Source organism: Marmota marmota, unplaced genomic scaffold, assembly GCF_001458135.2.
Source record: "Marmota marmota marmota unplaced genomic scaffold, marMar, whole genome shotgun sequence".
In the NCBI taxonomy this organism is placed as follows: domain Eukaryota; kingdom Metazoa; phylum Chordata; class Mammalia; order Rodentia; family Sciuridae; genus Marmota; species Marmota marmota.
The window spans coordinates 4,766,065-4,793,495 of NW_025999891.1; the positions used below are offsets into that span (position 1 = coordinate 4,766,065).

At 35.3% G+C, this 27,431-nt stretch overlaps 1 protein-coding gene across 3 annotated transcripts in view; it reads right to left on the reverse strand.

Moving 5' to 3' along the window:
• Nlk (nemo like kinase) overlaps window positions 1–27,431 on the reverse strand; it is a 151,654-nt gene that overhangs the window by 4,575 nt on the left and 119,648 nt on the right. For 2 of the 3 annotated variants that reach the window (XM_015501138.1, XM_015501137.2), the window contains exons 4-9: window positions 23,519–23,625; window positions 21,770–21,855; window positions 18,230–18,439; window positions 14,787–14,888; window positions 5,314–5,400; window positions 424–622 (exon numbers count right to left, since the gene is read on the reverse strand). In XM_015501138.1, coding sequence (XP_015356624.1) covers window positions 424–622; window positions 5,314–5,400; window positions 14,787–14,888; window positions 18,230–18,439; window positions 21,770–21,855; window positions 23,519–23,625 — 791 coding nt within the window. The remainder of the gene's footprint in view (window positions 1–423; window positions 623–5,313; window positions 5,401–14,786; window positions 14,889–18,229; window positions 18,440–21,769; window positions 21,856–23,518; window positions 23,626–27,431) is intronic. The other variant, XM_015501139.2, reaches the window with a different exon arrangement.

Consider the following 27,431-nt stretch of genomic DNA (forward strand, 5'->3'; position numbering starts at 1 on the left):
CCCCCCCGCCGTTTTTTAAGTGGGGACCAAAGGGCCTCAGGCATCATGCTGGGCAAACACTCTGAGCAACACCCCTAGTCCCCTTAGTGGATTTTTATCCTCTTAAAAACTTCATATTTATATAAAAAGGCCAACACATTTCATTTGATGAAATGGCACTGAGTTTGTACAAATTAAATATATTTTCAGTCACAATCATTAAAACTTTGAAAATAAGAACAAAATCTCATTCCTTTGGCCTACCTTCCCCTGGATGTAAGCACTTTTATAACCCACATAGCTTTATTGGCATATACTCCTTGGACAAACAGCAATGGTTATAAAATAAACATGGAGGAGCCTTGGACAGCATCCAAACCCTGGATTTCTGGTCACATTGTAAAAAATGTTACTAGTCATCTGAAGGCCAAAAAAGACACTCACCTTTGACCTGTCGGACAGAACTGAGGTTCTTCTCAAAAGTGTCATCAAATTTGGGATTGGTGACGGGCTCAAAGTCACTGGTATAAACTCTTCCAGTAGAGGTGGAAAAGCAACATTTACACATACACGTGTGATATCTTAGTCGCCCTTCATCTAGGTAGGGGTGGGCTAAGGCATCCTTAGCGGATATTCTTTTTGACTGAAATCAAATTTAGAGACCAGCACATCAACACTACAGATAAGCATGACTGTCTATATAGGATCTTTCACAAGACAGTTACTGCTTTATACAGCTTATACTTAATATTCACAACATTCTGTGCAAAGAGGGATAATTGAATTTAGAGGCTGGTAACACAGCAGAAAGAGGGAGTATATGATTTAGGACAACAAACTATTATCTACTACAATAAAACACTTAGGAAGTTATCAGAATTTTAGCAGAAAAGAACTTCTATCTTGAAATAGGTCTATACAGGGTCAAAAGTGACAAATATAATAGTATTTAAATATATACTGAATATATACTGTTTTGAAAGGGTAAATTGACATCTTATTTAATTAATTCTTTTCTTTCTTTTTTTTTTTTTTCTTTTTTACTATTTAAACATTTTTGACAGAACTGGGTGGGGGGGGGGTTAAATCCAGGACCACTCGCATGCTAGTCAAGTGCTCTATCACTGAGCTAAATCTGCAGGCCTTTTAATTTTATTTTGGGTCAGGGTTTTGCTAAATTGCCTTGGCTGAGCTTGAACCTGTGGTTTTCCTGCTTTAGCCTCCTGAGTGGCTGGGATTACAGGCCTGTGGTACAACATAAACTTACATTTTAAATAAGAGCCTATGATTTCCAAATGTGTCCATATTTGGAGGAGATGTGATCATGCTTGCAGTTTGACAAAGTTGCTGGAAACTTTTATTCTCCTTGACTGTTGAATAGATTGGACAAAAGCACATCTAAAAGCTGCTGGAGTTAGGTAGAATACAATGGTCTTAAATGCCATGTTGTGAAAGAGAACTCAGGCTCACTAGTAGAGAAGTGGCCTATTCTGTGGGTTTCTGGCACTTTTGATCAGAATACTTAATATGCTAGTTTCAGGCTTGCTAACCCATAAACCTTTTTTTTTTTTGAAACAGGGTTTCACTTTGTTGCCCAGGCTGGGCTCCAACTTGCAAGCCTCCTGCCTTAGCCTCCTGAATAGCTAGGATTGTAGGCGTGTACCACTGTGCCCACCTAACCCATAAACTTTTAAACTCATTACTCCTTTAAAAAATTAAACAAAATAATCATCCCTCCTCAGTGCTCAGTGGACATATAAACTGGGAGAAAAATGAATTTTATAGGATTTAAGGATGGAGTCCATGGCACAAAGCAAACAAAAACTGACACTTGGCCCTGCTTTCAGTATGACCTAGCACTTCATGTAACACAATTTTAAAAAGAAAACAATTCTACATTCAAATAAGTAAAACATAACTGGACCATTCTGATTGGTTCTAGTCCCCCAAACAATAAAATGTGAGACATTTCTCATAAATCTGGATTTCCCCAAAACACTTTTTATCTTTGATTTTTTGCTATGCTGATATGCTAAAAGGCATGTCATGACCTTTCAAGATAAGCTAAATATAAAACAAATTTACTGTTTATTTAACATGAAGAGACAAACACAAACTTGATAACCTTGTTTTTTGCTTTTGTTGTTGTTGCTTTCCTTTCAATACCTGTGTATTCGGTGAGCCAGTTCTTCTGAAATCTGACTGCCTGGCATTCTTAGCAAGTAAGCCTTTTCTTTTTCTAAAAACATGAGTCTTCCTTTGGCAGCTGTTCCTGGAGCTAAAGATCCACTGGGAGAGGTCTAGTGTTTTACCCCAAAGGAGAAACAAGCTGGCCGACAGACACTATACCCACTGTGTTGGTCCTGAGCCCCTCTGGCCCTTGCTCCCCTTTTCTTGATGCCTCTGATCAGTCTCACATAAGGCACTGAGGTCTCTGCTTTGGCACACTAACTCTGGCTGTTGGCCAAGTCTGCTTGTGACTGAGCAAGCCACCTGTCCACACTGGGGCAGCAGTGATTAAATCTGGGCTTTAATTTTATCATCTGACCATTAAGTCATTCCTGTCAGGTGGCAGATGGCAGACACTGGGTCTGTCAGCTGGTATCAGCAGCTGGAATCTAGTTCCAATGTTAGTCTTTTTTGTCTGAAGATTCTGTTATTTCCTGAAATCTGAGAATGCAGGGTCAAAAAGATTTTGGTTTCCCAGACCACTGACAGCATACTCTGTTGTTTTTTGTATGCACCTATAGAGGTTCTCTTTTACCTAAGAGAAATGTTTGGACAAAAGTAAATCAAATCCTTGACATGCAATGATCATCTTCCAAGTCTCTAAACTAATATCTTTTTAGGACTTCTCAATTTAAGCCAAAGGAAAGGAGACCCTTCATTTATGGACACCAAAGAGAAACTGCTTTTCTTCAATAGTGGTCCTCTTTTGAAGGACCTAATGGTACTTAATTACATATTTTATATCTCAATTGCATATTTTGAGTGTCTTGTTTCTTTAACTGATCAACATTTGTAATAGATATGGACACCTGTTTCTATACTAGGTTTTATTGCCTTATCAACTTTTGAGTAAAAGTTGATACAATATCCATGTTACAAATAAAAAATATTTCTAAGTAAACAAACTGATATACTTTGTTTACTTCTATAAGGAAGCATACACCTGTAAGATCTCTTAAAATCATATGGTGTAAACTCCTATTCCAGTATTAATTTAAAGCTGAATTTGCTCTCTTGGGTAGGAGGGGGAAACAAGCCATCTCTTGCCAGATAAATCTCTATAACTATAACCACACAAAAAGTTTTATTTAATTAGGCGTGATAATCCCATTATTAAGGAATAAGGGCTATATTTCATATGTAGAACTTATGTCTAAAAGGCCTCCTAGGAAACAGTGCTTGGTCCTTGCCCTACAGCTTAGGAAATTCCAGCCTCATATGTAAAGAATGACTTTCAAACAGGTCAGAAGGATTAACAAACACGGGATCTTAGAGAAAATGGATACCTTACAGATACAAGCACTGCAGGCAAACCTGGCAGAGGTGAATTAATCTAAATAGAACAAAACCAAAAACAAACCCCCCCAAAACAAAATAGAATAAAATATTTCTAATACAGGAAAGTAAAATTTAACCCTAGGGCCCTGGCTAAACTTGCAAAATAAAACAAAATGTCAAACTTAATGATATTGCAGGTGCAGTGGTACACACCTGTAATCCCACCCACTGGGAAGGTTTAGGCAGGAGAATTGCAAGTTTGAGGCCAGCCTCAGCAATTTAGGAAGCCCCTCAGCAACTCAGAGCCTGTCTCAAAGTTTAAAAAAGGACTGAGAATGTGGCTCCTTAGTTCAATCTCCAGTTTCTCAAAACAACCGAACTAACTAATGAACAATACTGAATTACTAGCTCATTATGCAAGTTATATGACTGCAACTGTCCTTAATAGTGAGAACTTGACCTAAGGGAGTCCATGGAAGCAAGAATTGACACTTTATCTTATTTCCAGTATCACTATGTACTTCATATACCACAGTAAAAAACAAAACAAAATAAACAAATAAATACTTAGACAGCCACTCTAACAAAAAAGTCCATTTTGTTCCCTGAGATGTCACAAAAATAACTTGGTTCACCCTGATTGGTTCTGGCTCCACGAATAAGAAAACTTTTGACTTTCTCACAAACCTGAATCTCAAACAGCACATTTTTTTTTTTTTATCCCTAGTCTTTGATGTCAATTCTGAAGATAGTTATGACCTTTGTGGATTTGATAATCATGTGAGAAAGCTGTTTTTTCCTCATCTCATACCAATGTAATGTCAGTAACTGGTAATTTTGTGATTTTTTTTTTTTTGTATCAGGGGTTGGCGCCAGGGGTGCTTAACCACTAAGTTACATCCCCAGCCCTTTTTATTTTTTATTTTGAGACAGGGTCTTGCTAAGCTGCTGAGGCTGGCTGTGAATCTGCAACCCTCCTGCCACAGCTTCCAGAGATTCTGGGATTAAAGGTATATACCATCAGCTTGTGATCTTTTTTATCCTTTAAATACCTTTTGTGTTTTATACTTGGTGATCTCTTTGTATTCCCTATCTAAAAATTTTAAAATTCTTCCATTTTTCAGTCTTCTTTGACAAAAATTATTGGTACAGATATGAAAATTCTTTGGATGAATGAATAAATGAAGAGCTAAACTTATGGCAGACTTTGCTTTGTAGTATGTCCCAAAAGAGTCAACTCCAGAAAGGGCATTTGAAAATGTTACCATCTCAACAACCCAAAGAATAAAAATGTCCTTATGCAATACAAAGAACAGATTTTTTTCAAATAATCTTAAATTTTTTTCTCCTGATTTGTCTTCATGTCAAGTTCTTTTTACAAATATCAAGATAAATAAAAATTGTACAGTTTATTGTTATTTTCTATGGGCATTTTACCACTGAACTACATACCCAGCCCTTTTTATTTATTTATTTTTATTTGGAGACAGGGTCTCATTCAGTTGCTTTTAGGGCCTCACTAAATTGCTGAAGCTGGCCTTGAACTTGGAATCCTCCTGCCTCAGTCTCCTGAGCTTCTGGGATTTACAAGTATGTGCTATTGCACTGGGGGCAAGTGGCAGTATATTATCTCTCTTCCCTAGTGTCTTAAACATTAATAATCAAACTGTATGATGAGTCAGCATAATAAACATGAAACTGGGGATTGAGGTTTATCATTTGACCAGTCATTATTTACATTGCCAATCTATTTAAAACCAGGATGTTTCTCTTAGAACATATGTATTTTTAATTCATTTAAAATATATAAAAATAAACACTACTTACTGGATCAAAGACCAACATCCTGCAAAGGAGATGAACAGCTTCATGTGTAGCCTGACTAGACAGGGTATAGAGTACAGGAAGAGATGGCTGTGAAAGAATAAAAAAATCAAATATTTAAGTGAGTCTTTATGTATATAGATATGGATTACAGCCAATTTATAACAAGGTAAGAAGTCAGCTCAAAGGATGATGTGTACAGTAAGTGTACAAAGGGAACAGGATTTCTCTTCATTAACCAGTATTCAAAGGCAACAATTGTCACCGACTTCACAGTAGCATATTTATACTGTATGATGACTCACTCTAGTATCAGAGCATAAAAGAGCCTCTGAAAAATGAAACTGATCCTGTAAATATGGTGGCTCCTTAGTCTGGCATATTAAATGCTTTAGAAGAAGGAAATGCCAAACATGTCAAGGAGTAGGAGAAAAAAGTCAAAACTTTGGCCACATGCAAAATGAAGCATGTAAACTATGCAACAGAAGCATGGGAACTATGTCTTATGACAATATTACCATAAGGGTATTAAAATACTAGTTCTAAAGAAGCTATACAGGATACTCAAGAATTTACAAAATCTAAGAAAGGATGCCACTGCTTCTGCCTGTTCTGTCTGAATCACCTTCAGCACTGACTTCTTAATTGTCTCAGAAGTGGCAGGCACATCCACATGGCAATAAGTGAACCCCTTACACTGAGGCAAGGAGATGGCTTTGATGAGAAGTCACAGAGCTAATGAAACTTCTATGTCATTGCTAGGTGTTTCTGGGGACAGAACAGAAGAATGGCATCACTGCCCTGTCTCTAAATAAGTAAATTCTTAAAGTAAGAAAGGAAGAATCAAGGAAGGCAACAAAAATTCTAAATTCATGACCTGATTATTATTGGCACGACTGTCAAACTACTTTTTTTTTTTTTTTTTTTTAAAGAAACTGACTTCTTAGTAGGGTAATTTTTTTTTTTTTTTTCCTAATGATATTGAGAACTACCTCCTACTTTCTGTAGCTAGGCTGGTAGGCCAAAGTCTATGAAAAATCAGCTCAGATGACAACAAAGTCAAAGCTTTGGTTAAAGAAACTAACCTGTTGGGCTAGGGATGTAGCTCAATGGTAGAGCACTTGCCTCACATGCACGCAGGCCCTAAGTTCAATTCCCAGCACCACAAAACAAAACCAAAAAAATAATTATCTTTGGTGGTATTCAGCTTCACTCTGCTTTGGAAAGTGAAGCAGCTCAGAGCCACAAACTATATTTTATCTGAACCTAATTTATTCCTATTAGTTCTGAATACTTCTTATATCCTCTGTTTCTTCAAGGATTCCTCATAAAACTTAAAACTTCTGGGAAATAATCTCAGGCTAGAGCAGATTTTCACAGTTTTCTGGAGCTTAATCTATGTGGACCTGGTGGTATCCCCTTCATTTGGCCTGATCTCTTCTGCTTATTATACTTTTTTGAGTCAAATTATTTACAATTTGTTACTACATTAATGTAATCTATTAATGGGAGAGAAGAACCTCAAGGGGGGAAAGGGGGAAAAAGTAGGAGAGGAAAGAGAAAGACAAAAAAACAGACTCTGGTTTCTATTTGGGAGCATCTGACCTCTAGAACAATACTAATTCCAGGCAAACTGGAAACAACTTTTACTCCCAAACTCTTGTGTATCTGTGGTGATCTTGTCTTGTATTTTCTGGGTAGTTAATAGATAAAAATTCAGAATATCACAAAAAGCAAAAAGTCACTACCATCTGATCATCTGAAGACTAGAAAGAGCAACTTTAACAGCAATATAAGCAGGTTTCACATTGGTCAAGCTCTCCACAACACCAGAAACGGAATACTGGAAGGTCTCCTTGTATCTCAACCACAGCCTCAGAATCCTGCTATGACAACTACTAATATCAAGTATTTTACATATCTGCTTCCTTCCAACAAAAGTCACATAGGAAAAATCCAACAATAATGAGAAAATTCGGTGTGGTGGCACGCATTTGTAATACTAGTGATTCAGGAGGCTGAGGCAGAAAGACCAAGTTAGAAGCCAACCTCAGCAAATTAGTAAGGCCCTAAGCAATTCAGCAAGACCCTGCCTCAAAATAACAAATAAAAAAGGGCTGAGGATATTGCTCAGTGGTTAAGCACTCCTGGGTTCAATCCGAATTAAAAAAAAAAGTTGGCAGGAGGTAATGATTCTCTATACAGAAGTTTTCTTTAGGATTAAAGAGTAGATAAGATTAGATGGGTGTTCTAGTCCTGTCTTGTCACTAATTAAATAAATCTCAGTATCTTTAAGTATAAAGTGAGATGGCTGGACTAGATAAACTCTGAAGTTTACTTTCATTCTAAAATTGTTTCAAACTTGCTGAGGATGTATATCAGTGATAGAAAACTTGCCTAGCATGTCCAAGGCCCTGGGTTCAATCCCTTGCACTGCTGAGGTGGGGGAGTCTAAAATTGTATCAGACTTAATGGGATTACTACAAGTAGAAAGGATTATATGCACAGAACATTCAAGTGTTTGTAAACCAACTTACTATTCCTTGGTACATTTATTATTATATTATATTTATGTATGTATGTATGTATGTATGTATGTATGTATGTGGTGCTGAGGATCAAACTCAGTGCCTCACATGTGTGAGGCAGGTGCTCTACCACTGAGCTATACTCCTAGCCCTCCTTGGCACATTTATATGTTTGCAGATGGAGAAGCATTTCTCATTTAAAACATGTATGTCCCTAATTATTTATACTCGTCAAAATAAGGGAAGGAAGTGACGAAGAATTTTTAACTTACAACTTAATTTGTTTTCTTCATGAGTTTTTTATTATGTAAAATAATGTAATTTGATATTCTTGAAAGATTTTGTTTTTTTTTTTAAAGAGAGAGTGAGAGAGGAGAGAGAGAGAGAGAGAGAGAGAATTTTAATATTTATTTTTTTTTAGTTATCGGCAGACACAACATCCTTGTTTTTTTTTTTTTTGTATGTGGTGCTGAGGATCGAACCCGGGCCGCACACATGCCAGGCGAGCGCGCTACCACTTGAGCCACATCCCCAGCCCGAAAGATTTTGTTTTGACTGTGAAGAGCTGTCCTCTTTTGCACTGGCTTGTGCAGGTTGGTAGCCAAATTCCAGATAATTCTTAACAGACAGCGAGAGCAAAATTTCCCACCGTAAGTAATCCTTTCGTTTCCACTCTCTAAGTAAATCTGCTCTTCATCTTATTTTTGACTGGTATGACTACTAGAAGATATGGGTTCAAATTCTAACTGTGTCATCATTAGACCTGGGTAAGTTATTAGAGCCTTGGATTTCTCATCTATTAAACTGTACCAATACAAGTATCCTTATCCACCAACAACACTGCTCATCATTTAACATCCACTAAATACCAGGCCCTGGTTTGGTATGGGAGCAACAGAGATGAATAAGATCTCTCTGGTAAGCAGGGAGGACAGAAAAATAGGTAGTTCTAGACACTACTAATGGGGAAGAGAGAATGAATTAGAAGGCAAAATTTATAAGACTTGAGGAAGACTGGATATAGGACAGTTGGCTTAAGACAATCCGAGTGGATGTTAAGGCTACCTAAAATGTCAATGGCAATACAATCTTTCTTATAGAAGTGTACCCCAACAAATACATTAAAAATAAGACTAAGTGTCATTTCAGCCTAGGACAGCTATGTTGCAATGGCAATTCTTCTTCAGAAAAATAACTATGAATAATTTAGTTTCCAGCACTGACTCTACAGGAAAGATGAGTACAAGAGGTGCTGTACTTCTAATTCTATTTTCTTCCCTCCAATTCACCGTCCATTATGGTCAAAACCAGTTAGGTCCAGCAATAGATTAAGTTTGTATTTCTCTTAAGTACAAAAATATCACTTTGAATAAGAGAAATAAATTGAATGCTTAGAAATAAGACCTAAATAACTAATTTCAAAATAAGTTTTTGCCAATTCTCCCAACATTCACACATGTAAATTTCCCCCTTTTAAAAAATACCAGTCCATTTTCTGTTTGTTCTGTTAAGTTTATAAGTCACTCAGTAATGGAGGAATATGTGGGTGCCAGTGCTGAGTCATGAGGACAGGAAGGGTCATGAAGAGTGCTCTATTAATGACTATGATTAATTATTGGTGAAATGAAGCAAGAATGAGTTTTTAGACTACGGTGAGAGGCCCTAAATGTTATGACACAGTCATCATAAGTTAAATGCAGAGTGCTGGTCGCTGTAGTGAAATCAGCCAGGCTGTGCAAGTATCCTAAGCAGATGTTCCTATTAGTTTTTATCTAACTACACAAAAGTTTTAGACTTTAGCTGGCAGCAAAAAAGTTGTGGTGATCGGTCAGTAGCATTTCTTGAGTACACACAATTCATGGTGTACTACAGAAAGTACTCTAGGAGGATACAAAAGAATACTCACCTAGAAAAAAAGTTTGAATCAACTGAACTCTCTCTCTAACATACTGTGAGTCTATTAAATGTAAAATATGGTACCTGTCACGAGACAGGACTATTTTCACTAAACTAAGCTTCTCTTCCTCTAACATTTGAGTTGTAAAAAAGAGACAATAAATTAAAAATACCATACAGTGTTTCTGTCTGCCAAGAATTCCCTGACCTTTGGTGTCCCATCCCCATTTTACCCTCAAACGAAGTGGTTTGGCTGGGCTTGATTTCAATCTCCCAATTCTAAGGATGGGCACCTTAGTTAGACCTGGCCAATCAAATTACATTATTTCCCAAGCACCAAGATTGGCTCCAGGATGGGAATGTGGTCTAAAACTCACTAGGGCCAGATAATGGAATGGCTAGTCTAACACAGACCCTCAAACCTCCTTTCCCTTATCTGACTTCATTATTTAGAAAAGCTAAATACTCATTTTTGCAACTATGAGGCCACTGATGACATAGTCTATATGCTGACATGTGAGCAGAAGCATGCTAGGCAGGCTTCTGAGAAAGGGACAGAAGTGGTCATTGCCTTCCTTTTCCTTCATTTTCTTGTTTTGAGTATGAAGTCAACATTCTAAAGATGGAAGAGCAGAAAGTAAGAAAAAAACAGACCTTGAGTTGCTACATCAGCTTCAAAATATGAGGGAAAGATGACTGATTTATTTAAATCACTATAAGCAATACTTTCTATTATCTCTAATCAAACACATTCCTAACTGGATCAGAAACCTTCTAAATATTTCTTCTGGAGCTATTTGGAAAGCTCTTTCCAGAAGGATTGCTATGGTAGTAAAATACAGGCCTGGACTGCTGGTTCCATATTTGCAAAAGATGTCTGAAAATGATGTCAAAACACGGGAAAACAGCAGAAAAGGAGAGTCAGATTCCTGACACAGAATATTATCTGACAACCCAAAATCTAAGTCAGTTGATTTTTTCATTTTAATGAGGCTGTAAGTCCACTTTTTTTGCTTAAGTCAATTTGAACTGGAGAGAGTCCTGACTAATACAAACACATAAGTATGTGTATTAACTAGCCAACACAAGTAAATTAATTTGAGGCAGTAATCTGTGACTTTAGGACAACTAGGCACGGTAATGCATGCCTATAATCCCAACGACTCAGGAGCTTGAGGCAGGAGGATCAAGAGTTTGAGGCTAGCCTGGGAAATTTAACCCTATCTCAAAATAAAAAATAAAATAGGTTGGGAATGTAGCTCAGTGGTAGGGAGCTTTTGGGTTTAATCTCTAGTCCAAAAGAAAGAAAGAAAAAGTATTCAACTAAGTTCTCCTTGTGTTTGTGTGTATATATAGACATAGATATATAAAGATAAATATCTAGGTATACATACACACACACCCCACACACATATTGTATTTTTTTAAAAAGTCCCAACAAATAGTAGCATATATTTATTTGTACAAATATGTCTAAATAAGATGAACAGAAAAAAATGTGCCTGGAGGGGCTGGGGTTGTGGCTCAGTGGCAGAACGCTTGCCTGGTACGTGTGAGGCATTGGGTTCAATCTCCAGCACCACATAAAATAAAAAGATATTGTGTTCATTTATAACTAAAAATATATTTTAAAAAAAGAAAAAGAAAATTGATTTTTAAAAAACAAATGAACCTGGAAAGATATTCTCAAACTAATCCAGAGAAGACTGGGATTAAGGGTGGTACTTGAGGATGACTTTAACTCTCTACAATTTTTATTTTATAGGTACTTACATCTTACTTGCTCATATGTATAAAATATATGAATACATAATACACACACACACACACACACACACAAATAGAAGTTTAAAATTATGCTGTGAAGGTGTTGGTTGGTGCCAGGCAATATATACTAACTTAGAAACAGGTTTTTAAACTAGAAAAACCTGTTTTTGAGATCTGGTTTATAATGTTAAGCATGTTATTATTTAACTTCTGTAATGCCTCATCTTCCATGGGTAAAAAGGAATATATAAGAAGTACTTAGGACGTTTCTTAGTACATAGCAAACTTCTAATTACTGTTAAAAATTATTACTAACAAAAAATGGTTATTTGCATCTAACTTGCAGCTATTTAAATGATAACTACTTATAAGATGCTTAGTTTTTCCTTTTCATAGTTCAACCTAAAAAAAACTTAAATTGAATTTTTACAAGTATTCCTCACAAGTTAAAATACAGTTAATCTAATATTCTAATATTAAGTAATTTTGAATAAATATAGTAAGACAGAGCTTGCCCCATGAAGACTTCAATTAACTTAAGCAGCTTCACTGAGTGTTTGAAAAGTTAGATATTCTCTCTGTGTACATGCATTTTCATTTTTTGTAAGTGGTAATGTGTTATCTTTCTCATTCTCCTTTGTTTATAAGCTTAAAAGGAATTCACTTAAAAATTTTCAGTAAGTTTTTGTAAAGAGTCCTTCTGATGTTAAGACCTAAAAAGAACCTTATCAAATGCCTTTTCTGCACTGAGATAATCTTGAATTTTCTCATTTGTGATATTAAAATATTTAGATTTTCGGTAGATTAGCAATCCTTGCATTTCTGGGATAAACTCCACATGGTCATAATATGTAATTTTTTTTAAAAACAGACTTTTCCTACTATTTTGGTGACAGTTTTAATGGTAAAGAAAGGTCATCTAAAGATAAAATTTTAAAGCCTATACAAAATATATCTATTTAGCCTTTGAGCAGAAATGGTCTCTTAATTTTCACTCTCTTAGTTTCTCTTCAAAGTCAAAATGTTCTGACATCAAGACTAGCCAGGGCAACCACTAACCTTTAATGCAGTGATCCCTTGAGGCAACCAGGAAACTCAGAAATAAATAAAATGTTAAATCCCAAAAGGCGTTACTGTTAAGAGGCCAATTCATGTAAAAATGTATGTGAAAGGACTGGAGCGGTAGCTCAAAGGTAGAATGCTTGCTTAGCCTGTACAAGGCCCTGAGTTTAATCCCCAGTACCCAGTACTAAGCACCCCCCCCCCAAAAAAAAAGTGTAAGAAAGTATTCCGTTACGCCTCTCAACCTATTCAACTAAAGAAAAATGGGACTTTTTCATTTCTTACCTTATGTTTAGAAAATATGACATTCACTATGTTTATTTAATTGAAAGCTCTAGATTTTTACAAATGTCAGATTTTACAATTTCTAAGAAAAAAGGAATCACTTGTTAGCAATGTGCAAAGGAATTCACAGTGTTTTAGTGCAGTTAACTTTTTTTTTTTTTTTTTTGGTGGTGGTGGAAATTGAACCCAGGGGTGCTTTACCACCAAGCCACATCCCCAGCCTGCTTTATTTTTTATTTTGAGACAGTCTCGCTAAGTGGCTTGGGGCCTCACTAAGTTGCTGAGGCTGGCTTTGAACTTGTGATCCTCCTGCCTCAGCCTCCCGAGTCACTGGGATTACAAACATGTGTTATTACACACAAACCTTTATTTAAAAAAAAATTTTGTTTTAGTTGCAGATGTACACACACCTTTATTTTATTTACTTATTTTTATGTGGTGCTAAGGATGGAACCCAGTGCCTCTCACTTGCCAGGCAACCACTCTACCACTGAGCTACAACCCCAGTTCCCCCCTCACCCCCTGACTTTTGAGCTATTCTAGATACAGGTTAGAAACTTTTCAGAAAGTCTTGCCGTCTTGGCTGCTGTTTAGCAACTCTTTGACACACAGGATTAATTAACTGGCAACCTTTAGTAATAGCTGAAACTCCTCTAGAAATGGAGGGTGGCACCAGGGTGTCTGATTTTCACCACATTTCATTACTGTCTACCTTTAGCTAGGTAAGATTTACTGATCTGATAAGATCAGTAAAAGAGGAAAATTATTTTGCTACTTCCAAGGATACATTTTCCACAAGATACTGACAAATTAGTTAGTATTTCTGATGCTGGCCAATAAATAAATGGAGCACAATGGACTTTATTAGTTCCTTCTAGATTATAGAACCTTCCTCTAGGTTAAGAATAACTGCACTCTTCTAAGGGTGTTGGGATTTTAAATTATTTTATTGTTCTAAGCTAAATATCACAGAAAGATGTATCCATTAGGTGGCTTTTTAAACTACATGCATATATCTCTCTTTATTAGCTTGGGATTGTCTTGGAAAACACATATAATCTCACTTTCCTTTATGCCTATGAAAACACAAGCTCTGGAGTAACACTAGAATTAAAGAGGGAACTGCAGGAGAAGATGAAGCCTTAGCCAAATGGTTGGCTGGCCATTTGAAAGGAGTGTCAAACTGTCATTTGGTATCATCAATCAGATTATCTAAAAGCCCAGGAAAGTTAGTTGCCAGCTCATTCCTATTCAAGCCTTATCTGTTCTGTTTCAGTTTGCAGTTCCTAAGTAAAGTATTCTCCTTATTCACTCTTCACATCATTAAGCTGTTTTGTCCAAAAGGGATTAGGAAAGTGCTTCTAAAAAATGCTGCTAAATCAAGAGGGCAGAGATAAAAACCATCTTGTCTTTCTAAACAGTGATTTCGATGGTTCCAAGTAACATAGTACAAATCTGGCAATCTCTCTTTATGCTTCTTTTCTAACAATACTCACATCTGATTTTGTGTTAGTGGCAAGAATGCAAAGCAACAACTTCACCTTCCTGGCTGAAATAAGAGACACCAGGAAAAAATAAGAGACACCAGGAATTCTGGCTCAGAATTTGGAAAGAACATCTTGATATACATGTACTGAGGACAAACCTCCATCGCCAGTAACTTTTCCCTTATGTATCAATAAACCAGAAGATACAAAGCTAGAGGTCATTTATTGGCAAAAGTGCTACAAATATGCATTTCCTCCCCTAGGTAATTGGGAATGACCATATTTTATTCAGTTTGGTAAGTTTTCAACTTTTTTAAAATTTAGGTTATGATATAAAAAAATAAATAAAACCTACAAGTAATACCTTTGTTTAAAAGTTCTTAATACATTATCTTTTAGAAGAGAAATTCTGCCCAGTTACCAGATAAAGATGTCTTTTCCCCCCTTTTACCTGTTTATGAGGACCCCTGAGTATGTGTGCCTTAGCACCTTCACAAGCCGTCCTCATTGCTTCCAGTGATGGTGTGCCCAAGAGATCTGTGATCAAATCCAACTACAAGAAAACATGAAATACAAATGGACAATAAGATCACAGAAACAATCTTTCATTACTCTTAAATAACAGCCTTAGAAACAAGGACCAAACTTTGGGAAAAAACTTAAAGCAAGCTCTAGACTAACTAACCTTGGAGGAGTCTCCACTTTCACTTATGGCCTATTCAACAAAAACAAAACAAAAACATACAAAAACCCTAGAAAGATATTTATTGGGAATTCACGATAAAAAATATATATATCTATATATCTATATATAGTATGTTTGGCAAGAATTGCATTCTAAGACTACAGCCCAGGCTGGACTTGAACTTGTGATCCTCCTGCCTCAGACTTCTGAGTCACTGGGATGACAGGTGTGCGCCACCATGGCTGGCCTATTGTGCTGTTATAGCATCTACAATCTTTGTGGAATTGAACTTTTCTTCTGTTGGTGGTTAATAACTGTCCTTTCAAACAGTTAATGAATGGATTCTGATGCTTCAGATGCATTTAAGCTCATAGAGGAGCTAATCCAGAAACCAGTTGTATGGTTTAATAATTACTCAAAACATTCTGATCTGAAATGAAAGATAAACTCTGTTTGGGCCAGTACACACCCTTTACATTCTAGTCATGCAAAAAATCTCTTATATTGGCAGGAAACAGTGGTACTTGGAAAACTATGAAACTGCATAAAGTCACACTTAGCTAGCTGAGCACAATAAAAGAAAGCAATAAAATGGTCTTCTCACATACAAACCTTGTAAGTAGCAAACCACGAATTTCCTGTAGTGTTACAATTGTTATTGTAACAATTGTAGTGTTACAATTGTTATAAGAATTATTTACATATCAATTTTATAAACTAATTAACAATAATAGGGGCTGGGATTGTAACTGAGTGGTAGAGCACTTGCCTAGCATGTGTGAGGCACTGTGTTTAATCCTCAGTACCACATAAAAATAAATAAAATAAAGGTATTGTGTTCATCTATAACTTAAAAAACAAACAAACAAAAACAATAACATTTCATTCAGATTCTTGTGGGATGGGAAATTCTTACCTAGAAAAACAGTTTTCTGTACATATCTAAACCAAGGGGTAGCCATCATTATCACTGCCAGGATAAAGGATATATTTGAGAAGCTTGCTTTCCATAAAAGTTAGATCTCTATACAAAATTTTCTGGGAAAGTGTAGAAGCAATTTTGTGGGGTCTCTAGAAACTACTCTAAAGACAAAAGGAAATAACTGGCTTATGGAAACATTCAGGAAGTTGTCTAAAATTGATCAGATTCAAGGGAAACACTTATGATCTGCCCTTCAGCATTTAGGGTAGTTATTTTTCAAAGATACAGAGAAAATGCAACAGAAAAAATAAGTACTTCTGTGTTCAAATTAGACTCTATTTTACATATCAATTTTTTACCCTAGAACACACTGACAATAGATGAGTTCTCCTCCAGTTCTTAAGACCTATGAATTCTCTAGAAAATGAAATATATCCTATATTCAAGTTGCTTCATTTTTCTTTCTAAGCTCTTTTTAGCATCAACCCAAGATTCTTGTTCAATAGTTAGGATTTAAACACCTCTTTATTATTATTGTTTTTATTTAAGCTTCTATATGTAAGGTACTGTCACACATTCATTTTATGATAGTTTGTTATGTTCAGATAAAATAGTCTTATAGGTAAGTCTGTTAAACTCTATTTTCTAAAGAAATTCAATAGTAGATATTGTCAATAGTAGTAAAAATTAGATTATGTATTATATGCATCTGGTAATTTTTTAATTACTAGGATCAATCAAATCTCAATACTTCCTTGCTCAAAATACTTCACTGGCAGGTTCTTTCTCTTTCCCTCTGATGTCATTTCCTATCTTTGATCCTATAATCCCTCTAACATGCCATACTTGTTCCTGCCTCAGGGGCTTTATTATGATGGCTGTATTATTCTCCTTCCTTCTTTCAGGAACACCTTCCCCAGCACTTTACTCTCTCATTTCATGTGAGGGAAATGTTATCTTTTGAAGAATTCTTTATTGTTGCCCTACTCACCCATCATTTTCTATTTTTAACCAGGTGTGATTTTTTTCATCACAGACTTTATCATTACTTGGGGTTAATTTATTGGCATACTTATTTTATGTCTTACATGACAGTTTCACAAAGGCAAAATAACTTCTGTCTGTTTTACTGCTACATCCCTAGCATCCTGGCACACCACCACCATCCTAACTGCTAACATTTACTGAGTGCTTACTATGTGCCAAGCCTTATTTTTAGCTTTACTAGTTTATTTAACATTCAGCTTTAGAGATTCTCCCCTCAAAAACAACAACAACAACAACAACAAAAAAAAACACCCCCCCCTTTTTTTTTAATTAAAAAGAAGGTCAGTGAGGTTAAGTAACTTGCCCCAGATATAACTGATACGAAGTGGCAAAAGCTATTTTTGAACCCATCCATCAAATTCCATGATTTGAGCTCACTGCTTGTTTGCTTCATGCAAACAATACTGTTAAATTTTATTAATAAAAAATACTGGGGCTGGGGATGTGGCTCAAGCGGTAGTGCGCTCGCCTGCCATGCGTGCGGCCCGGGTTCGATCCTCAGCACCACATACAAACAAAGATGTTGTGTCTGCCGAGAACTGAAAAATAAATATTAAAAAAAAAAAAATTCTCTCTCTCTCTCCCTCTCTCTCTCCCCCCTCTTTCTTTAAAAAAAAAAAAAATACTTAGGTTATATCCTAAGAAAAGACATGCATTAATGAATTAGTATAAAGGACAACTGAGGCAACACAAATGATTTCTGTTTTAGTTTTTTTCCCCCAGTGGTGCTGGGGAATGAAACCAGACCTCAAGTGTGTTCTACCATTGAACCACACTCCTAGCCATGAATGATTTCTTAAAGTTACATTTTATAATAATGATTAGAAAATTTCTCACGTTCAAATTTAAAGAAATCAGTAAAAATTTATATTCTAAGCACAAAGTATAAGTACATAAAGTCACCAAATACATCTTCAAGTCACAGCCATTCAGTTAGAAAGAAGAGAAACCCTCTAACAATTGAAGATTATACCTGTGCACATTATAACAGCAGAGTCTGCAGCTATAAGCATCAGTGCATGTAATAAAGTCAACACTTACTCTAATAGGCTCCTAAGTTACAAAATGAACCTCTCTGTAATCTTAGAGTTTGTAACTTTCTGAATTTTAAGTGAACCTGAATCTGCTAAAAGCAAATTAGACAGTACAATGGATAAGCCCAAGACATGTGCAAGATGGCTTTTCCCCTCAACTCTGTAATAGAATTCAAAGCTACCAAAGCCCTAAAGTGAAACCACACCTGCTGAATGGGACTCTGTGCCTGAAACAATATTCTTCGTCCTAGTAGTTCTGCAAAGATACATCCGACAGACCAGATGTCAATAGCATTGCTGTAATGACGGCTGCCCATTAGGATTTCCGGAGCCCGATAATACTGAGTAACAACTTCCTGAGTCATATGACGGGATTCATCTAATTCTTCCACTCTGGCCAATCCAAAATCACAAATCTAAATAGAAAAGACAATCAAAACATTATCAGCAGACAAATGAACATGGAACAACAAAAAACAAAACAAAGAACTTGACATACTCCTGAACTTTAAAAAATTTTTAATGATATAAGTAGAGTGCATTTGTGTCAAAATACAATCTGGTTTTATTCAGATGAGAGGGAATAAAAGTTTCAAACTTCAATATTTCTATATAAAATGATGCATCTTAAAAATATTCTCATCTTCAATTTGTTTTCAACTGATAATTAAGTAAAACATAACAATAAGACACAGTTAAAATCATATTTCTAGTTTTAATGTAGAAACAAAACTATTTTCAAGACAGGCTTATAGAGGAAGGTATGATAAAGAGGTATATCTTAAAGACTTCCTGAGTTAAGACTGTTTGCCATTTTTATTTTATATGTACAATGTACAGTAAAATTTCTTTAAAGTTATGTGTTTCAAACTGAGTCCTGTTGAATCCAATTCTGATGAAGTACTTCAGGAGTTCTATAAACACTTTATTCAAATTTCACACCTATCCATTTAGAATACTAAAATTCATACTCAAACATGTGTATGTCAAAATGTAATATACTGTAGAATACTAGTGCGACTAGGTTCATTTCTTCATACCATGAATATTTAAATGTTACGTTTCAGATAGTATATTAGGATCTGGAGACACAGTTAATAAGAAAGACTGCCTGGGTATACAGCTCAGTATTAGAGTATATGCTAAGCATGTGCAAGACCCTGGGCTCAATCCCCAGTAATAATAAAAAAAAAAAAAAAAAGGAAAAAAAATGATAAGCTCACAGACTGGTTAGTTTCTATACAGTACAAATAAAATTTTTCTTTCTATTTAATTGAAAAGTAGCCTGAGGTTGCAAACTACCTGTTAATAAATTACAACAAAGCCACAGTTGCAACTACTACTATCTCCAAATATTGAGATTTTCTTGATATTGGGAAAATATTGATGATGAGGTCAGATAGTAAAGACCATGTAAGCTATGTTATCTCTGATTAACTTTACAAGAAACTATTAGAAGTGGTAAAATAATGTTTTAAATCTGTTTTCTAAATTGAGGTACCAGAACTTGAAAAAGGGTTCTGGAGTATTTTTAAAAATCTGAAAACTACTCCTTTAAATAAAACAAAATTTACTCCTAATTTTTGGCAATCTCTCTTTCTGACTTAAATCAACATTGTCTATTCACACTAAATGAATGCATGTGGGCAAGTGGGGATGAGTCAGTATGAAGCCAACATTTAAAAACCTAATAATGAAGAAAATTTTTCCAGACAACACAGAAAAATCATAACAAAAAGACCAAATTTATCACATCTTTCCAAAGGTTAGTGTTCAAATAACATAATATTTTAAAAAAATGTTACTAGGCCATGATTTTTTAGGACATCTTTTAAAACACAGCAAAACAAAAAGAAAGAACTCAAATTTTTTTCTTGCATTTACATTTTAGGAGAAAACCCAACCAAACACCCATTGAACAATGTCTTTTGTCATAAAACAAATCCCTTTAAAAACATCAGCCTGATCCTGAGTTTACTTTTTGTTGTTGTTGTTAGCAAATGCAAGACAATCTGAGCCCAAAGTAAGAAATTTACAGGGATCAAATAACTAAAAAGATACTGAGGATTTCCAGCAAAATTATCCAACTTTGCTTAATAGGAAACAAAATATATTCAAAATATGAATAGAAGCCATGCATGGTGGTACAACCCTTTAATCCCAGAGACTCAGGAAACTGAGACAGAAGGGTTCCAAGTTCAAGGCCAAGCTGGGCAATATGATAAGACTTTGTTTCTCAATAAAATAAAAAGGGATCTGGATGTAGCTCAGTGGTAGAGCAATCTTGCATTCAATCCCCAACACCATGTCCCCACCCCCTGCAAAAGATGGAGACTAATTTAAAGAAAATGTTTTGTTATTAATTATCTTCAAATAATATACAAATTAATTTGTATATTTGATAGAACAGAAGTAGTGTCTATAGCTTTATACTTTACTATGGCTTTTTAAAAGCAAGCCTAGATCTAGGATGAGTCAAAGGAGCAGAACAAAATTTCAATTTGTTCTAATCTGTGTTGTGTATCCATAAATGACATTTTCCTTTAGTTACCATTTATGTAGCCAGAGGTTACAATACCATAATAGATGATTTGGAAAATGGACTTCAAGCAGTTAATAGTATCAGGCATGACAGATTCTATACAAAACCCTCTGTAAAGGTTTCAAACCAAACACCCAAATAAGAAGAAACGAGCTTAAGTTGTCATATGATTGACTGGTATGAACAGGACAAAGAATTCCTAACTATAAAGTTTTTAATGTGTGTTTTTCTTTTAATTAGAAAAGGATGAAATGTAACTACTGCCATTTTTGAGGAAAATATGAAAAACTGTTTTTTAACTCCTAAAGTCACAATTCTTCAAGGCCATAGTGAATTTTCATTCATATGCACTACAACCAACTGGCTTTTAAAGAGAACTGGCTCACAGTTCAGAGAAACCACTTAAATTAAAAAAATATATATTAAATTTAGTTCTACATTTAAAATTGTTAATGCTTGGATTAACTGTCAACAACCTAAGTAATAACAATAGTTTTGATTACTTTTAAAAGATAGTTATTTCAAATGTATCATTGACATGATAAAAATAATTACTGTAGACTAAAGTACTATATAATACTGTAACAACTCAAGAAATAAATGGAATTTTTATTTGCTTTCACACGGCCCTCTAAAAAGGCTCTTATCTCTAATTTCTATGATGAGGAAAAATATGGTAGACCTTTCATTATTCAGGAGGTCTGCCAATATATATTTGTATTAGAGATACGGAAAGGCACATATGTGGATTTTGCTATTTGTGAGTCTCTATAACAAAAGACAATGGGAAGTGGGACTAGAGGGAGAAGTAAAATTGATGCTTTCTGGAGTGCTAAATATAATCAACCCTGTAATCCATTTCTCTTCAGGGGAGTTACTGAGGATTGGCTATGATATATGGAGGAAATACACTTGATAGGCACACATAACTTTTTGTGGTCTAGCATTTTCACTTTCAAACATATTTCTACTTCCTACTTTGCTACCTCAGTCAAATAGCATACAGAAATGTTTTATGCAAAACTGTAGATAGTCTTCCTAAAAGGCTCTATTTCATTTTTATTTAATAAAAGCTAGAATAGTCTTCTTATATTTTTTTCTGATATATACTTTCTTTAACAATGGAACAATCTCAAAAGACATCAACTTCTCTATTATTCATTATAATTCTAAATTTAGTGTTTTTAAAACTGAAAAAAGATACCTTAAGAACACAGTTGCTGTTCACAAGAAGATTCCCTGGCTTAATGTCTCGATGTAAAATGCCAGCTGAATGGAGATATTTCAAACCTGAAATAATGAACAGATTTAATTGCAGATGTTTAATTCCTTTTAGTCAATTAATGATGCTGGACAAACCTTAGAAGGTTACATACAGAGTAGAGGATTTAGAATTGTTCCCTAAGTAACTGCATAATGCATATTATTAAAAGTTTGACTTAGTCCCCTCTCAAAAAATCAATTTTGCTACAGTAAAATCATGCAAGGTGTGCATATTCCAAGAGATAATGTCTATAATTTAAACTAGTACATAGATTTATATACAGATAAGCTTCACAGACTCCCAAGTTAAGACTGACCATACCAATAGCCTTCAATTGCTTATCAGTCTGACCAGTGAAGTTCTGGTACTGATAATCTCAACCTATGATTCTGAACCTACTTCAACAAAATAATTTCCATTAAGCAACAGGGAGCCTTTCCCAGGGCAGATTTTTCACTGATATGACAAAACTGAGAAGCTTGTCTACGTGTGTCAGTAGTATTTTCTACCACTGAGAATCAAGAGGATAGGTCATTACTTTTAAAATAATTTCGACATCTTAAAAGATTGGGGCTTTAGCACTGCTAAAAGACACAGCCTCAGGTTGAGTCTTCTTTTTTAAAAATAAAATGTAGCAAATCACACTTTCCCACAAGTATAAAAAGAGACAATAATCTTCTCCATTTCCCCCACCACAGAATATCAAATCTATAGGAGGTGAACTTTCTAGTTTTAATATTGCTTATGCATTTTAATTCTTTTTTGGCAGATGCTTTTCAATCTCTTTAAAGAATCACTTAATTCTATGAAAAAATAATTTTACTGGATAAGAAAGCTATTTTAGCTTTTAATAATTTTTCACTTATAACAGCAAATTTTGAAGGATACAACTGATGGCAGAAGTGGCATCCATTATGTTGGCCTACATTGTTAGTTAACTCCGTGCTTAACTACTGAGCCACATCCCCAGCCCTTTCTTATATTTTGACTCTGAGTCTCACTAAGTTGCTAGGGCCTCGCTAAGTTGCTGAGGCTGGCTTTGAACTCATGATCCTCCTGCCTCAGCTTCCCAAGCCACAAGGATTACAGGCATATGCCACTGTGCCCAGCTAGGTCCATGCTCTTAATGAGCCATTCTGGAGTTATTTAGCTGTTTTTTTCTATTGGTCTCCTCTTTCTGCTTTGGTTTTAAGGTCAATTTATTTCTCTACAGTTGGACTTAGTATATCAACCAACACTCTGACAAGTACACCTATTATTGGCTTGCAGAATGCATTTCATCCATAGGAAGTACAGTCATTTTTAAATTTAGTCATCTGATACCACGTACTCCTACTATGTAGAGAATTAAAGGCTGCTTAAATGCATGTGGGACAAACCACTCTGCTTATTTGTCTTCCTAGATTAACCCAACTCAACTGCCCAGTGAAATTCACTACTCTACCATCATGAATATAAGAACTATTTGTCATTACATAATATTACATAACCTTCTCTACCATCATGAATATAAGAACTATTTGTCATTACATAACATCAAATATGAAAATGATGAAATACAACTTGGTCCAAAAGAAAGAGCACTTAGGAAAGAAGAAAATCTTGGAAGGCCAGATTAAAGTTCAAATGAACAGCAAAACATTTCATTTATATCATGACATGCCTTTTTCTTCATGAAGAAAATCTTACCTCGCAAAATCTGATAAAGAAAAACTTTGACATGATCTGAGCTGAGTGGTTGAGGAGAGACGATAATTTTATGTAGGTCACTCTGCATCAATTCTGTGACAACATATCTTGAGGTTTTAAGTTAAGGATAGTTCAGAGAATTCAGCCCTTGATCCCCTCAAAGCAGTCATCAGATCTAGGGTAATTGCCTTTCCAAGGCTAGAAAAGTTTAAGAAAAAGAGCTTCTAGCACAACAGAGGTGAGAATTCAACCTTTACAAGATAAAACATTGACAAAATTAAAAGAATTATATGTTTAAAAGTTAGTAGAAGTAAGCAACAAAATGATTTACTTACGAAAAGCATCATAAAGAGAATACCAAAGGTAAACATTTGAAATAACAGGTCAGGAAAAATGGGAAGACCAAACAGTCTCAAGGTCTATTCAGAAATGTAACTGGAGGATCCTTTGAATCCAAACAAAAGGGGGTTTGGTAATCTCATTTTAGTCTACCATGGAAAAAGATCACAACCCATCCATTGAATTATCGCTTAAGTTACTTTATAAATTATGGTATCTTCAGAAATATATAAAATGGTTAGTCTGAATCCAAATCTCTCCACACTCTGAAAAAAATAATTCTTTTATTATTTAACTCTTGTATAAGTTTGCAAGACCTTCTAATAAAATTTCAAGCTTCCTATGCTTTGTACTCAGTTGTATCCTCAGGGTTTTGTTTAATTAACACATGGCAGATGATCTGAGACTGGGGAACCATGGAAATGTGGAATTCAGGACTCCTGCTAAGCACATGGATGTTATAGATATTAAGGAATCATCTTTTGTTGTATCTAGAATAGATTCATGTCTTGCCCTGCCTGAAGTTTAAAACTCATTAAAAGTTTAGACGAATTTTATGATTTTACTATAACCATCCTTAAGACAATTTCCAATTTAAAATTTTTAGCAAAGATGTGTAGAAAAAGGGACAACTTGGGAGCAGGGAGAATGAATAGCATTTGACACAAAACAGTGAAAATTCTCTTCTCCTTGTCTTTTAGTCTTTAGTATAAAAAAGGTCTTTCCTTGTCCCTCACTGCTTGATGTTTCTAAGCCTCCTTTGTTAGTCCTCTTTTCCTCTCCAACTAAATGCTGAAATGCTCCAGGGCTTGGTTCTTGGTCCTCTTCTTTATTCACACTCACCCTTCTTGGGTATTTGAATCCAGTTCCATTCCTCTTAACATACATGCTGAAGTTGCTCACACCACCAACCACAAACTTTGGAGTTATCCTTGATATTTATCCCTCTCAAAATTCTGTTGATTTTACCTTCAAAATTTAGCTACAATTAGGGCACTTCTTAATATGTCTACTGTTATCACTCTGGCCCATGAGTCCTAGATTTCTAAAACATAGTAGAATGACCAAAATAAATTTTCTTTTTTACTGTTTTATTCATGCCTATACACTGACATTTACTGTATTATACAGAAAATATGGCTGGGTGGGATGGCATTTATCTGTAATCCCAGTGGCTTAGTAGGCTGAGGCAGAGGGCTAAAAGTTCAAAGCCAACCTCAGCAATTTAGCGAGACTCCGTCTCAAAGTAAAAAATAAAAAGGGCTAAAAGGCTGGGGGGTGTGGGGTGCTAGGCGCCTCTGGGTTCAATCCTTTATACCAAAAAAAAAAAAAAAAAAAAAAAAAGTTTCAGGCTTCTACATGCTTACATATTTTAATCTCAGATTTTATCATTCAGGTTCTTTCCAAAAAACTATATTTTGCCTCATAATGAAAGTGAGACAATGTGATTTGACATGTGGAATTTCCTTATGGGACAGTTCTCAGTGACAAATTAGAATTATTCCATAAAATGATATTATCAGGGTTATATTTAGTTTTTCTTTTTATTCAATGTTTTCTTATGAGATTTTTCAAACACACTGAAAATTTGAAGGAATTAAGCAGCGACCACCCATATACTCTCAGTATTTTGTAGACTCTTAATATTTTGCCATATTGTTCTGTCATACCCATTAATTCATTTAAATTTTTTGATGCATGTCACAGAATAATCTTTTAAGATTAAGTCAAAATTGTGTCATTCTTGTGCAAAAGTTTTCTATCTCATTTTCAGTAAAAACCAGAGTCTTTCAAATGGCCAGGTCATAGTGATCTGACCTTCTTCTCTGATAGCCTCTCCTATCACTTTCCTCCTGTGCTAGACACATTCCAACCTTAGGCCTTTGCTGTAGCTGCTCCCTTTGCATGTACTGTACTTCCCAATACCTATTTAGCCCTTACATCTTTCATCTCCTTTGCAGCTTTACTTACATCTTATCTTTCAAATGATACCTATCTTGACCAATCTGATACCGCATCCTGCACTCCCTACCCAATTGCTACCTCCTTGTACAGCTTTCCTTTTTTTTTGCCCCTAGTGTTTATCATCCTATATAATTACTTCTTATGTTTATTATTTGTTATACTCAGCCCTGCTCCATGAAGGCAAGAGTTTTTGTCTGTTTTGTTTACAAGTCTATCCCAAACTCTCAGGATGGTGCCTGCACATAGTAAATCCTTATAAATATTTATTGAATGAATGAACTAATATATATTGAGCATCTAACAGGTAACTGGCAAGCTACTAATTATTTTAAATATATTATCACATCTAATTTTCATGGCAGGCCGGGGATGTAACTCAGTGGCAGAGCATTTGCTCCATGTACAAGGCCCAGGTTCAATTCCCAGGACTGAAAAATAAAAAATAAAACCAAACAAACTTCCATTTAATTTTATGGTAAACCTACAAAGTAGGTAGTGACATCCCCAATTTACAAATGAGGAAAGTTAGGTTAACAGAGAAAGTAACCTGCCTAAGGTTACACTGTAGTAAAGCTTAGATTTGACTGTATCTAAAATTGGCTCTCCATAATTTTGAATTTATCTTTTCTTCTTTTTTGAAAAACATTGGAAAAAAGCTATAATAAAATAAACCAAATGTTCACTGTCTTTCCTAAGAAGAATTTCGGCTGATAAATGCAGAAGCAGTAGAATTGGGGCAGGGGGGACCATCATTCTGTAACTTCTGTGAAATCATGGATCTAGCACTATCAATAGCTAGGAAAGCCACTTGAAAGGGATGAGAACAAGCCTGATATCAACTCAATCCACCACTCAATTTTAGCATCACTTAATGTGGGACAAAATATTATGTCCTTATGATAAGCACACCACTGACTACAAAGTATTCATGCCTAAAAAAGTCTAATTTAAATATAATCTGTCCTCTAGCTCTGATTACCAGCTTATTAGAAATATGGGGAATAAAGAACCAGGGTACCATGAAGAAGCAAACGGCTAAACACACTATATGGATCATTCTTCAGGAAATATTTCTGAACAAGTCAAAGATCCCTCCTCTAAAGTATGTGGTAGGTGGGAGGGGAAATGAAGTCAGGCAGGAATGTTTGGGATAAAGGAGACTCAAGAGATATAATAACCAAATTCAAATGTGTGAACTTTGTTTAGATCCTGATTCAAACAGAGATCTTTAAGGCAATCCGAATAAATATTAAGGAATAGGATAACTCTATTAGATATGATTATGGCATACTGCTTATGTTCTTATCAGTAATGCATATTTAAGTATTTATAGGTACAGTAATGTGATGTTTGGGATGTACTTTAAAAGACTTCAGCCCTCCTTCTCAAAAAAGGAGGCATCAGGGTAGAGACAAAATGAGAATGGCAAAATGATCAACATTATTGAAGCTGGGTATTTCAGAGTTATTACACTATTGTCTCTACTCAAATTTTCATAATAGCTTTAAAAAACTTTATGTAGGGCAGAGCCGCCGTTCGCGCTTGCAAGGTAAACAGACCTGTGACAGCCTGGCGGGTCAGGCCCAGTGGCCTGCCAGTGTGGTACACA